This window comes from Pygocentrus nattereri, chromosome 29 (genome assembly GCF_015220715.1).
Source record: "Pygocentrus nattereri isolate fPygNat1 chromosome 29, fPygNat1.pri, whole genome shotgun sequence".
NCBI classification, from domain to species: Eukaryota; Metazoa; Chordata; class Actinopteri; order Characiformes; family Serrasalmidae; genus Pygocentrus; species Pygocentrus nattereri.
Genome location: NC_051239.1, coordinates 2,486,011 through 2,501,098, shown reverse-complemented (window position 1 = coordinate 2,501,098; position 15,088 = coordinate 2,486,011). Strand labels below are relative to the sequence as shown.

The window sequence follows — 15,088 nt, the reverse complement described above, 5'->3', positions numbered from 1 at the left end:
ATAAAGTCTCGATGTTTTTACTGACATTATGGACGATTTATGGGTTTAATTACACACAGAAAGCTGGTTAGATCGACTGGACATGTAGGAAACTGACGTGTATAAAAGTTTTCAGGCCCTGCAGAGTGAGTTGTGCGTGATTCTGTAAGTCTGTAATGCCGTCGTATGTCGTATATAAAAGAAAAATGACCACGTTTAGCATCTCAGGTTAATCAGACATTCAAATCACACCAATGTGATTATATAAACATACATACGTACACAAACCTAGAGAAGGCTGCAATACGGAAGCCCATATATGAAAATTGAATGAAAATTAAGCCAATTAGTGAGTGAAAATAATGAGACGTTCTCATTCATGAATGTTTTAATTACGAAATTCCCAATTATGAGAGTTTTATCATATGATCAGATTAATTCCATTTAACAGAGCCTCATAATTGAGATACTATGTTAATAATGAGAAATTATTATGGAATTATGACTCCATGGCAGGCTTCCATACTACAGAGTGAAAGGAGACACACACAAAAAAAAAGACACATATTTGGCACCTAATTCGTTTCTCCCTTTCAGGAAGAGTGCATCATATTCAAGAGTTATTAGATATGATATTACTAAGATACTGAAGTGCACAGAGAGAACAAACCAGCGTTTTTCAACCTAATCTGCATCTGTATAACACAGTCCATTACAGCAGACCTACACTAAAGCCAGAGACCCCTTCATTTATGTCATTTCCAGTTAAAACATCTAATAAGACCAAGTTATTCATTTTTCAGTATATATTTGAGGAAATTAGATACAAGATAATCATCTTGCATAATGAAGAGAATATCAAAAACTGATTAAAGACTAAAGAGAAAATGTGGCTCCTAACAACCACCTGGAAGAGCCGGTCGACCCCAAAACTGCCCCCATCAGATAAACAGCACTGAAAGCTTTGATCTCTGAGAGGAGGACATCAAGCTGCTTCAGATCCGAGGGGGGGGGGGGGTCTCTGACTTTTGCACAGTACCACCAGGCAAACTGAGGCAAACTGAGATTACTATCTGTGGTAATCCAGGTACAGCAGAGAGAGATTAGGTTAAAAATGCTGGATTATTCCTTTAAACCTTCCTGTTCTGTCTATTATAGATTAGTCTGGATTAGTTCCCTAAGTGGGAAGCACTCCCTTTAAAGTGCAGTAAATAAGGGATTTGGGTGCTAGTGGATAAACAGTGGATCTGGCATCCCTCATAACTATAGCTTCTTTTTTTCAAGAAAAATCTAATTTACCCTCCCCCATTCCAGGTGAAGTCAATTAACCAGGACATGTTTCTTGTCTGAAGTTTGCTTCTTTAAATTTAGCAGTGGAGCTATGACGCTAACATAGCTAACAAGTAATGGAAGCTTATGTACACCAATGAACATTATAGAGCTTTTTAAATGAAACAGTAGAAGCCGTATCGCCCCCTACGCTTCCTGTAGTGTATTACAGTCTGTCAGAGCGACTGTGTGGATCATATGAACATTATAGAGCTTTTTAAATGAAACAGTAGAAGCCGTATCGCCCCCTACGCTTCCTGTAGTGTATTACAGTCTGTCAGAGCGACTGTGTGGATCATATGAACATTATAGAGCTTTTTAAATGAAACAGTAGAAGCTGTATCGCCCCCTACGCTTCCTGTAGTGTATTACAGTCTGTCAGAGCGACTGTGTGGATCATATGAACATTATAGAGCTTTTTAAATGAAACAGTAGAAGCCGTATCGCCCCCTACGCTTCCTGTAGTGTATTACAGTCTGTCAGAGCGACTGTGTGGATCATATGAACATTATAGAGCTTTTTAAATGAAACAGTAGAAGCCGTATCGCCCCCTATGCTTCCTGTAGTGTATTACAGTCTGTCAGAGCGACTGTGTGGATCATATGAACATTATAGAGCTTTTTAAATGAAACGGTAGAAGCCGTATCGCCCCCTACGCTTCCTGTAGTGTATTACAATCTGTCAGAGCGACTGTGTGGATCATATGAACATTATAGAGCTTTTTAAATGAAACAGTAGAAGCCGTATCGCCCCCTACGCTTCCTGTAGTGTATTACAGTCTGTCAGAGCGACTGTGTGGATCATATGAACATTATAGAGCTTTTTAAATGAAACAGTAGAAGCCGTATCGCCCCCTACGCTTCCTGTAGTGTATTACAGTCTGTCAGAGCAACTGTGTGGATCATATGAACATTATAGAGCTTTTTAAATGAAACGGTAGAAGCCATATCGCCCCCTACGCTTCCTGTAGTGTATTACAGTCTGTCAGAGCGACTGTGTGGATCATATGAACATTATAGAGCTTTTTAAATGAAACAGTAGAAGCCGTATCGCCCCCTACGCTTCCTGTAGTGTATTACAGTCTGTCAGAGCGACTGTGTGGATCATATGAACATTATAGAGCTTTTTAAATGAAACGGTAGAAGCCGTATCGCCCCCTACGCTTCCTGTAGTGTATTACAGTCTGTCAGAGCGACTGTGTGGATCATATGAACATTATAGAGCTTTTTAAATGAAACAGTAGAAGCCGTATCGCCCCCTACGCTTCCTGTAGTGTATTACAGTCTGTCAGAGCGACTGTGTGGATCATATGAACATTATAGAGCTTTTTAAATGAAACAGTAGAAGCCGTATCGCCCCCTACGCTTCCTGTAGTGTATTACAGTCTGTCAGAGCGACTGTGTGGATCATATGAACATTATAGAGCTTTTTAAATGAAACAGTAGAAGCCGCATCGCCCCTTAGAGATTGAATTTTGCCTGTAGTTGTGTGTGTGATGTAGGCATTCATTTGCATTATGCTAATTGGTGGGTATAAGCTTCCATTGCTTGTTAGCTACATTAGCCTCACAGCTCCAGTGCTAAAATAAAAGCCACGTCTGGTTTGAGGGGGAGGAACAGAGTATTATTCCATAAAAAAAAGGTATCACATAACTCCAAACCCACTTGTCCCCCAACGCATCGTACCGCTCTGCAACCAAAATAAATCGAGGCAGATGATGCAAGCAGGAGAAACAGAGACGCACACACACACACAGACAAACATCTGAAGTCTTCCAGAATTTTCCATCCTGAGTTATACGGAATGACCCGGGTGCGACTCACAGGCGAGACGGAGTCTCTGAGGTTCTCACAGTGGCCTATGTGTCGCACGGGTGACCATCCTACAGCGTCCGTACGTCAGTAGAGGCCGTGTGCTGTGGAATGTTTGCATAATGTTGTTTAACAGGTTCATGTTGAGCGTCGACATCCTGGTCCAAGACGTTTCTCAAGTTAAAGGAATTCGGCATCACTTCTCATCCTAACCTGTGCGCTGCACCTGTAACGTTCAGTCAACTACCACAGTTGAAGTAGCTTGCAGCAACTGCCCTTTGACTTCTGCCAATTGGCTGCTAGTATAGGCTGTTTGTTGCAACCGCCCATTGATGCCCATTATATGTAGCTTGCAACAACTATCCATAGACGCCTATTTAAAAATTATTTATTTATTTTGCAGAAAATGCCAATTGACTGCCAGTATAGGCGGTTTGCTGCATCTGCCCATTGATGCCCATTATACATAACTTGCAGCAACTGCCCATAGACTGTCAGCACAGGCTGTTTGCTGCAACTGCCCATTGACTGTCAGCACAGGCTGTTTGCTGCAACTGTCCATTGACTAAGTATAGGCTGTTTGCTGCAACTGCCCATTGACTGTCAGCACAGGCTGTTTGCTGCAACTGCCCATTGACTCAGTATAGGCTGTTTGCTGCAACTGCCCATTGACTGTCAGCACAGGCTGTTTGCTGCAACTGCCCATTGACTGTCAGCACAGGCTGTTTGCTGCAACTGCCCATTGACTAAGTATAGGCTGTTTGCTGCAACTGCCCATTGACTGTCAGTATAGGCTGTTTGCTGCAACTGCCCATTGACTGTCAGTATAGGCTGTTTGCTGCAACTGCCCATTGACTGTCAGCACAGGCTGTTTGCTGCAACTGCCCATTGACTAAGTATAGGCTGTTTGCTGCAACTGCCCATTGACTGTCAGTATAGGCTGTTTGCTGCAACTGCCCATTGACTGTCAGCACAGGCTGTTTGCTGCAACTGCCCATTGACTAAGTATAGGCTGTTTGCTGCAACTGCCCATTGACTGTCAGTATAGGCTGTTTGCTGCAACTGCCCATTGACTGTCAGTATAGGCTGTTTGCTGCAACTGCCCATTGACATTCACTATAAGTAGTGTGCAGCAACTGCCTAACGACTTCTATAATAGGCTGTTAGCAGCAACTGCCCTTTGACTTCCATTGTAAAGTTGCTTGCAGAAACTGCCCCTGATTTTAGAGTCAATGTTTCCTGTACTTTTCTAAGTGCAGATCATAATAACATTATAACTAATGATAATTGACTATGCTACATACGTTGGGCATCAGACAGATTAGGCTGAAAACAGTGCAGTATTCCTTTAAAGTGCCGGTCTCCTGAATGTGGATTAAGCCTAGTCTTGGACTAAAATGCAATGCCCAGTGGAGATTCGCCACTGAAAGACTTTAGTCTGGGAATCTGGCCAGAAGAGTTCAACTCGGAAGCTTCCTCATTAAAGCTTCTGCACATGGAGCTCATTTTTCAGGTTTCTCCCCGGTCGCCGTTAGGATTTGAAGACGTGGACGGCGCGGATGACATACTGCCTGCAGATCGGACACTCGTTCATGCGCTTCCCGCACTTGGTGCAGGTGACCATGTGACCGCACTCCAGCAGCACACAGTCGATGACCGCGTCCATACAGATGCGGCACAGGTTTTCATCACTGAACAGCGGAGTCCTGCCTTCATCTGGGGAAAAACAAACAACAGAAGCAGAGGTTACTACAGAGCCACACTGTTCTCCACATCACCTTCATATAAGCTGTAGGTCAGCGTTTCTCAGCCCAGTCCTCAGAGCCCACAGTGAAGGTCGACGTTTGGTCCAATTTCACAACCCAGAACTGCAGAAACACAGGACCATAGTAGCTCTGGTCCCACTGGCTTCCGTTACAAGTGAGCTTAGAGTCAGAGTTTTCTGCTTTCCTCCAAGTTCTGGAAAACGTGTTGAAGATACGGTCATAGATGATCCGACCATCCACAACAGATACAGCAGAAAGAGCTAAGAGAGCATTCCTTTAATTCTAATCCTGATCCTGGAGGTCCACCACCCTCAGCTCAGTGTTTCCATCATACATACTTGCAGTGGCTGCTGCACAATTTTATTTATTTATTTATAATTCTTTATATTTTTCATTTTTGTGAAGGATAGAGTTTATATTCTTATCTTATTTTTTACTTTTAGTATTATATTCACTGATCAGGCATCACTGTCCACTATCAGTTCCACTGACCGTTTAGTTCCACTCTCTAGTTCTACAGTTACAAACTGCAGTCCATCTGTTTCTCTGATACTCTGTTACCCTGTTCTTCAGTGGTCAGGACCCCCATGGACCCTCACAGAGCAGGTACTGTTTGGGTGGTGGATCATTCTCAGCACTGCAGTAACTGACATGGTGGTGGTGTGTTGTTAGTGTGTGCTGCGCTGGTCTGAGTGGATCAGAGGTGTTAGACTGGGGCTGAAGCGGAACTCTACCAGGCTGTAGATCTCCAGGACCAGGACTGGGCTGCCCTGCTTTAATGCAACCGCCCACTGACTTCTCCTGTAAGTGCATCTTTACAGTGAATGAGTTTTCTGTTCTTTTCCAAGTTCAGCAGAACATGTTTAAATTACTGCCCTTGGTAATCAGCCATACGCTTTCAGAAGGCCTGGTTCTGACGTAATGAGCGCTGGTTCTGAGTGAAACGTGGCTCTGAAGACCAGGTGGAGAAATATCGCCCTCTAACCGCCCCGCCGTCAACCCCCCCTAAACACATTACACCGAGCTGCTGAAGTCACGAGGAGCAGCTGACTCAGAGAACAGACACAGCTGTGCCTTCTGAGAGAAGATCATGAGGGAGTGCAGGACCTTCACACCTCCACATGTGATGAGGGGATGGAATGAAGGAGAAGAGGAAAACGGGAGGCCCTGCAATACGACGCTGCATCCCGTAAGAGCCCCATTCCTAAATCCCTCTATATAATCAATACTTCCTTAAGTAGATCAGCTGCTGCTGATGGATCTGTGTGATGGCTGGAGAGCAGAGAACCAACACCTGTGTTCTTCTGTCTTACACACTCATAACCTTCCTGAAACTACTGATTTGTGTGCACTCTTAAAACTGACGGTTCTTCAAGGGCTCTTTAGTAAGGAAAGTGGTTGTATATAGCACCATGAACATTTAGAGAAACCTTTGCATGATTAACATGCATGGTTCTTTATATGTGCTGTAGATGGTTCTAAACAGAACCATCAGAACAAATTTTTGGAAATGGTTCAGAATAGCACCCAAAAGGGCTCTTCTACTGCTACAATGTCAGGCTTTTTGCAATAGAAGAACATTTACATCATACTAAGAGTTTAAATGTTCATGGTTTTATACAGAACCACTTTCTTTCCTGAAGAACCCTTGAGGAACCATCATTTTTAGGTGAGGACTTATTTTTTTTTTTTGCATTTATTCAAATGTTATATGGCTCGTTTGATAACACTACTTAAGGGCACAGTGTGTAATATTTAGTGGCATCTAGTGGTGAGGCTGCAGATTGCATCCAGCTGAAACCCCCCTCCCTCACCCCTTCCTTTCCAAGCATGTAGTAGAACCTACAGTGGCCGGCGTCTCTCCTAATTTTGTTTTCCTTCTTCGTGTTTTCTTTTCCTTAACGGTGAGGATTCACCCTCCTCACTTTTTTCTTGGGCTGAATAAAAAGTCTGATCGTACGTTTGTCAAAATGGACGAAACGAAAACAATGTGGTTGCAGGGGATTAAACACTGACATCTCCCACTTCTGCTAATAGATCCCCCCTAAATGTCACACACTGCCCCTTTAAACTCTCCTACATAACGGCGAAGTGAGCGGAGTCGGCGACAACAAAACTGAACAAAAGGCAAACTTGATGCAAATAAGGAGCAAAGCGACGTGGCGATTACCCATAGGAATTGAGCCTTGAGCACCACGCTGTGGGCTTTAGATCATGATTTGAAAAAGGCAGCTGCCCTTAATGTGTCAAAATTTCATGATTAACAATCAAACAGAAATGCTCCAAAAAATACTTCTCCATTTACTTCCGTTCAAATTAAGACGGTGTTTTCCTCTCCTGTAAATGTTCCTTTATGGAGACACGACGTTTTGTGTACACAGTTTATGTTAACTGGGGGAAAAAAACTAAAAACACTCTCGTTATAGAAGCACTGTCAAAACTACATTTCCCAGCATGTGTCCGAGAGCTCATGCCATCCACAGATGGCTGTGGGCATGCAGGGCAGTGATGAATGGAAAAGGTGGCATGGGTGAAATTTCCACCAATCAGAAGCCTTACCTCCGACTCCGCTGCAGATCGGAGGAGGAAAAGCTACGACTTCAGCAGAAGGAGAAGCACAGCTATTAGAGTAGAGAGACACACACACACACACACACACACACACACACACACACACACACACACACACACACACACACACACACATACACAGCAGCAGCTAACAGACACACAGCAGCTAACAGACACACACAGCAGCTAACATATGTACACACACACACACACACACACACACACAGCAGCTAACAGACACACACACACACAGATTGGGTCTGTCTCGCTTACCTGCACTGACGGCACGGCTCACGTTCTCCCCTGAGATAAAAGAAATAAATACATTAACATTATGGTTCTTCAAGGGTTCTTTAGTGAAGAAAACGGTGCTATATAGGACTATAAACACTCACAGAACCCTCTGCCTGATTAAACGGTTCTTTACATCATGAAAATGTTCTTCAGATTGTGTGTTCTTCACATCTGCTGTACAGGGTTCTATATAGAACCTTTCCAAAAATAGTTCTGGATAGCACCAAAAGGTTCTTCAATGTCAAGCTTTTTCAGAAAGGTTCTTTATAGAACCATATTCAATGGCAACATACAAAGGAGCTGCTGCCCAAAACCCATCTGTTGTTAAATAATTAATAATAATAAATAATAATCATAATAATAATAATGGAAATATGCTGGTAAATTAAATGATGCAGTAAATTTCTGACTCTGCAAAATTAAAGGGAATTCCTGCGTGAAAGACGAAGTGTTTTAATGAATACTCCTACCATTCAGCAGCGATTACTTCATTTACCTAGTTATTTAATAGGGACTCTCTGGCGCCCTCTAGCATTTCTGTCATTTTTTTGTGGTATTAAATTTGCAATAAATGCACTTTTTCTCTCATGTGTTACTGCTTAACAAAATACGCAACATTATGATCGCTGCAGGGATTTACTGTCCAGATCGTGCAGCTCCAGTGTGTGTGTGTGTGTGTGTGTGAGCAGTGGTCAGTCTGACGGACTCACTGGACTTGCAGTTGTCCTGGTTTTCGCGGTACAGCCTCCTCACTCTCTCCGCCAGCTCCCATTTCTCACAGCAGCCCGAGAAACTGACAAAGTTTCTGGCCAGAATCTCCTTCAGCTGTCTGACCGTCAGCTGCTCCACGTCCTCCAGGCTGGACAGGTCAGAGAGGGATGCCCGCGCTGACCGCTGCACCGCTGGACTCACCTGACCAACAGAGTCAAAAACACATGCTGAGGATGAAGGGAAATATGAAATATGAAAACACTGACTTAAGTTTTTAATGGTAAATTAAAATGAATTATAACTGAAAACCAGCAATGCTGACTTCAATTCATCAGTGCTGACATTATTATACTTATCATTATTATTATTATTATTATTATTATTATTATTATTATTATTATTATTATTAATACACTACAATTATAACTGCTCATTTTTTATTATTTATTACAGCATGGGTTCAGCAACTTTATTAACTAATTAAACTGTATTAATGCTAAATGATTGACTTATTAAACCATGCATCATCATTAATGCAAACTCCTGATATCATGATCTGGTTAAAACATCATGATGCATTTATGAGGTGCTGTAGAGGGTTCTATACGAAAGAGTTCTTCTAGTGCTACAATGTAGAACCTGTAACAACAGAAGAAGGTTCTATACAGAAACATATTAAACACGTTCTCCATCAATCTGAAGAACCGTTTCATGATGCAAAGAACCCTTTAATCATGCAAGGAGTTCTTTGGGTGTTCAGGGTTCTATATAGAACCATTTTGTCACAAAACGACCCTTGAAGAACCACGAGTGTATGATAAAAGTCCACATTAGATCGGTGTGTGTGGAGTTTGCTTCTTCAGTTTCCGCACTGAAGCTACGAGGCTACATTCCCTGTAACACCTGGTTCACACGTGCTGCCTGTGTGGCCGAGCGGGAAAGAGGGAAAGATGGTCCCGTCAGCTGCTCATTATATAAAACCACTATAAAAGTGCACGGCATGTTTGTTTATCCTCGACGGCAATCGGACAGCACAGCACGTTTAGTGTTTCGCCATGAATGAAACCACGTATACGTCTTTTTCTTAGGCTGGTTTCAGTTTCATTTCCGTTGACCTTCATGCCTTATTCCAGCGTATTTAGCTGCCTGACGTGCAGAAAAAAGGTCTGCAGCCAGTGTGAAAGCACTGTTGCTCACACCACTCAGACACAGTATGTGTAAAACAGGCATAAAGGGGACCGGAAGAGTTGAGGGGGGCTCCATATATTAGCCCTGTATCTACTCACCTCTGGTGTGCGTCGGGTCGACTCGAGGTTGAGCGAGGTGGAGTCAGCGAGGTCCTACAACATCAACCACACAACATTCAGAAACAGGCTTGGTTAGTTAGAGGATTCGCCCGTGTGTGGTTGAGGTCGCCGAAGAACTCGGCATCTTTTCAATTTTATAGAAACACCGGTGGCTTATTTTGACCTCACCTGGCTGAGAGTTCGGCGACGAAGAGGGAACAGTGAGGGGTTTTAACTGGGTGCGCTGGTCTGTTCATGATGGTACGCAGCCTAAAGCGATTCAAATAATCAGCTGGTATGAAGGAAGGACGTGCATTCGGGGCCCTCCTGGTAATGGAACTATAAGAGCTAATGATGGTTAGCTAAACTGACGCTATCAGCTTACAGGTGCACCTTCAGAAACATGCCTCACTCCTCCAAAACGGCCAAAAGGAACCCTTCGGTCACTGCGCTCGACTGCCCCTTCAGATGAGCTGGTGGACTAACACTAGTGCTAACCGGTGCGGCAGTAGATGGTGATGATTCGTGGGCTTCTACACAGGGTTTTCTTCCTTTTGTGAATGATGCACCAGCACGTTTGGTGTAACATTGAAAACAGACAAATCGTTTCACTGTTTTTGGTTCTAGATAACAGCAGCGAGAGTTATTATTCTAGCTACAGCCTCTCTAGCTCTGCTTTGTCGAACACATCATTAACAACGCGTCTTTGGCAGACCGCTCACGGTAAAGACTCAGGTGTCCTCGTAGGAATGTACATACGTACTTTTTAAATCTTAAATATGAGCAAAATGCCACAATTTAAACGATGTTCACTGAACTGTCGTTACGTTTTAATGGAAGGAAACGATACGATGGGCTGAACTCGACTCAGAATTTAGTCATTTAGTCAGTCCAATCGGATTTTCCAGTCGGACTGAATGAAAACGTGTACGCCTGTACGCACGACCTCAGCCGGCTGTTCTAGTGATAAACTCCTGGCAGCAGCCAGCGAGATTATCAACACACCTGACTGGTGGATCCTGAGCTGTCGCTCCTGCTGATTGGTTCTCCGTGTGAAGGGGAGAGCAGGGGGCCGGGGTCTGCGGTGGATGAGCTGTAGAGTGGGCGTGTCTGCAGAGTGGGCGTGTCCGGGTCGTCCTCACTCTCCGCCCCTTGGTGACACAGCACCAAATCCACCAGGTCTTCCTTTTCCCTGCAGGCATCAGAAATAAAATATCGATCTGAGCTCAACACCTGAAGGTCTTTCTGATAAACTCACGAACTGAAGCAGAAGTTTAGGCCCAGTCCTGTTTCTCAGTTTTACCCTACCCCTTGTTTTCGAGTGTTGCCCCTTGTTACTGAGCTACAGGGCAGTGGTTGAGATCTTCCCTCTAATAAAAGAGCATCACTTCATTAACAGCTACCAGCGCCGCTCTGTAGGCGACCCTGCCCGTCTGCAGGGACAGCAGAGGAGGGGAAAGTTCAGCTCCTCACTGCTGGGCTTTAGTTACATTTAGGGATCATACGCCTTCAAAGAGGGGGGCAGTTATTTATTATCACCCCCCCTAATTCTTCAGTGATGTGAAGCTGAAGTCAGATCAGTTGGCTGCAGTGTAACTGTGGGGTCAGTGCTGGTTCTACCGAGTGACGGGTACCTGCACGTGTCTGTGTTGATGTTGCGCAGCGTCAGGTACTGCCGCAGGTCTTTGACCCGCAGGCGCATCAGCCGCGGCCGCTGGAAGGCCGTTCCATTCAGCAGGTGACAGGTAGCGCACCTGCGCAGGTTCTCCTGCAGGACGGAGCACAGCGAGCAGAAACTCTTCTTACAGTCGCAGCAGAGGTGCTGAAAACGGAGTAAACAGAAAGGCAATAAATGGAGTAAACAAAGTCAAAGCAATGATGTTTTCAAACGCTGTGAAAACCATAACTGGAAAAACCTGAAGACGGTGATGACATGGGGTTAAAAAGGTGAGGCGCTAAGGGAAGCTGCACAAAAATACACCTGAAATCTAAAAACGCCGAGTTCACTTCACTTGAAAGGAACGAAAGGTTCAAAGGTCAGTCAAGAAACAGGTTCCACAACATTCACTCCTGTCCGGCAGTGGATTCCTGACACAGCGAGACGCAGAGCGGCGGAACGGACCGCTATGCCTGTATGAACTACCGGAATTCTCCCATCACGTAATCACACATTTACTCTGACTGTTCCAGCGGCAGACGAGCGACGCCTGCAGTTTGCAGAATCACGTGCAGCTGATGCTCACCCTCCTCCTGAAGACTGAGAAGGTCTGTCTGCAGGCCTGGCAGACCAGGCTGGTGGAGTTGGGCGGGTAAGTGGAGTATCCCGCAGACGGAGCGAAGCGGAACGGCCCGGCACCTCCAAAACCCGCCTGCTGCCCCCGCACTGCGCCGGTGCCCATTACCTCATTCAGCAAACCACAGCACGATGCCCACATGCAGGAGGCGCCCGCCTGAACACAGAGACGACACACAGTTAACCAGTTCCTGTTAAACAGCTCAGATGTAAACCGAGAGGGTCCAAGCGGTTTGGTGTGAACATTAGAACAAAAAGCTGGAGTAGAAGAAACTGCCTACAGAGTCACGGAGAGGTGAAAGATATGAAAACGGATGAGGAGGCTGCGCCGTTTCTGCTGGACATTAGAAACATTAAGTGTTTTTGCAGTTTTGGTTTCACAGAACCAGCGGGTCGGTTCTGTTTCGGCCCGTTTGCTAATGTTTGTGTTTAGCTACAATTCTTGCTGCGTAGCGGTTTGCTAACGTTATATCACAGTATTTGTCGATACAACAGTCTGAAGGACTTTACTGCCACGAAGACCTTAAAAAGTCGACCGGGCCCCTAAAACACTGCCCGATCCATCTGTGGTTATAATTCAAACACAGCTCAGATTAGATTTACAATCACTGCTTTCTATGTTTGCTGCGTTTGCCAGGAGGCGTGTAGGAGTAGGTGGCACTGCGCGCGGCCGTCGTACCTCCGCCAGGAGAAACGAGCAGCTCCATTCACCCTGAAAGCGCATTAGCGGGTCACGTAGGATGTCCTGCTCTGAAACAGGAGCCGGTGACTAAGATCAATCTCATTAGGAATGAGACCGAGACGGTGCTGAGCTGAGCTGAGCCGTAAATAGGGATTAACGCTCTTCAAATAACTCAGTCACCCAAATCTCTCGGTGAAGACCAGAGGACAAAACCCACCTGTGCGACGTGTTGGAGGGGGGCTGTGATCTTCACAGGACTATTAGACTCTGTTCGTACATTAAACGTGTCACAACTCCGACTTAAAAGACACGGATCCACACAACACAACACCTAAGAAACAAGAGCTGCTCTGGCTGATCAGCTGCTCTGGCTTAAGGGGGCGACTTCACTCCTCTAACTCACCTGGTAAAACAGGTAAATCAGCTGAGAGTAACCAAGCAACAGCTGAAAGGGGAAATCCACTCAATTTCTGAAAAATTCGACATAATTCAATGGGTGAGATGTAACCAGAGCGGTTCTGAGCGGTTTGGTGTGAAACGCTCTGTTCTAGATAAACGTCAGAACAGAACAACAGTGGTTGGTTAGTGTAGTGGGTAACACCTCCGCCTTCTATGCTGTAGACTGGGGTTCAATCCCCACCTGGGTAAACACCCTACACTATACCAATAAGAGTCCTTGGGCAAGACTCCTAACACCACCTTCACCTCCCTGTGTAAAATGATCAAGTTGTAATTTGCTCTAGATAAGAGCGTCAGCCAAATGCCGTAAATGGTGATAGGAACCAGACGTCCCTCTAAAAGCTCCTCACAGTGGTGGTGATAGGAACCAGACGTCCCCCTCTAAAAGCTCTGAACTGGTTCTGAATTCACTGCCTGATGACTGAGACGCTGTTTTATGAGAGTTTAGAGAACTTCAACTCCATTCATGGTGGAGGGAGACATGCAGGGCGCTGTGCGGCAAAATAGTCCCCAAAGAAAACTCAGTATTCCAGATTTTCCACTATTTTCCATCATCAATATTCCATATAAGCTCAGAAGACTCGTGTAGGTTCTCTGGTGGTTCTGGATGGTAAATAAAGTGTCTATATCTGTGTTGTAATCATGGCGACGTCTGGTTCCCATCACCACCACTGTAAAGACGTCTGAACCGCTTCACACCGAACCCTCTGGATGTCTGTTTACATGTGAATTTTTATTCGGTGGAGTTCCCCTTTCCCTTCAACATCAACACTAACTTCAGCTAAAGCTAGCTGTGGCTTTAACTGCCGCTCTGGGACGGTAAACATATGTGTTCTGCGTTATAAAGCTGCAGCTCAGCCCGTGTAAATGAGCGATCAGGCAGTAAATCGGACTGTAATCACACTAAAAGGCAGAAAAGGCGCTTTACTGCACATTTAACTGACAGCCGAAGTTACAGTTAGCACAGCCAGCGAAGGGTTAGCTTAGCTTCTCTGGACCGGGGAATAAAAACAGCCGGTCCGCTTTAACAGAACCGGCCGATGCGATAAATGCGCTGTGACTAAAGACCAGTACCTTCATAGCCGCTCCGGACGACTGGAAGCGCTAACGTAGACTGAGAGGCTGGTCACTCCGAGAGCCGAGAGCCCTGAGCGCCATCAGCAGCTAGCAGCCCCATCTCCTCTCACTCTGAGGCTCCGTCCCATTCGGAGCAGGCCGCCCTTATGCCCTACTCCCTACGCAGACTCCGCCCTCACGGGGCCGTGTTCCCATTCAGCACGTTTACTTTACAGAGTCAGAATCAGAGGCTGTGCTCCAGACAGACTACTACAATGGTTCTGTGTAGAACCCGTGAACACTCGAAGAACATCTTGCATGCTCAAAGGGTTCTCTATAGCACCAAAAGGTTTCTTTTCTGTTACATCGTAACAATAGCAGACCCCTATTTGGTGCTATGTAGTGCTTTTCTATGCAGAACCATACAGGACACATTCTCCATCATTCTACAGATCCACAGATCTCTGAGTGTTCATGGTTCTACGTAGAACCATTGTCTTAACTAAAGAACCCTTGAAGAAACATCTTTTTTTTTGAGAGCGTACATAACGTACTGCTCTCGTTCTGTTTGGACTCAAAGGTTGCCTACATTCTTAAAAATATGGTTCTCCAAGGGTTCTTTAGCAAAGACAATGGTTCTATATGGAACGATGGAACGCTCAAAGAACCCCATTTTTAATCCAGTTAAAGGGTTCGTTGAATCGTGAAAGGTTGGTGGAAAATGTGCTGTGGTTTCATATAGAACATTTTTCGAAAATGGTTCTAAATAGCACCAAAAACCGTTCTGCTATTGTTACACTTAAAAGCTTTTAAAAAGGTTCTGTGCAGAACCATATACAACACATTCTCCA

The 15,088-nt window shown here is 44.9% G+C and overlaps 1 protein-coding gene across 3 annotated transcripts; it reads right to left on the bottom strand.

Annotated features, from left to right (window-relative positions):
• Nucleotides 1-2,909: 2,909 nt before the first annotated feature.
• On the bottom strand, nt 2,910-14,376 carry rnf34a (ring finger protein 34a). Of its 3 annotated transcripts, XM_017684028.2 has the most exons (9): nt 14,256-14,376; nt 11,991-12,197; nt 11,382-11,569; nt 10,753-10,939; nt 9,748-9,801; nt 8,461-8,662; nt 7,730-7,759; nt 7,445-7,483; nt 2,910-4,835 (listed from the first exon to the last, which is right to left on the bottom strand). In XM_017684028.2, the coding sequence occupies exons 1-9, from the start codon at nt 14,259-14,261 to the stop codon at nt 4,651-4,653; spliced, it is 1,098 nt and encodes a 365-aa protein (XP_017539517.1). In that variant the 5' UTR covers nt 14,262-14,376; the 3' UTR covers nt 2,910-4,650. The 3 variants fall into 3 exon arrangements, with proteins under 3 accessions (XP_017539517.1, XP_017539518.1, XP_017539519.1); XM_017684029.2 differs by lacking the exon at nt 7,445-7,483; XM_017684030.2 differs by lacking the exon at nt 9,748-9,801.
• Between the last annotated feature and the right edge of the window lie 712 nt (nt 14,377-15,088).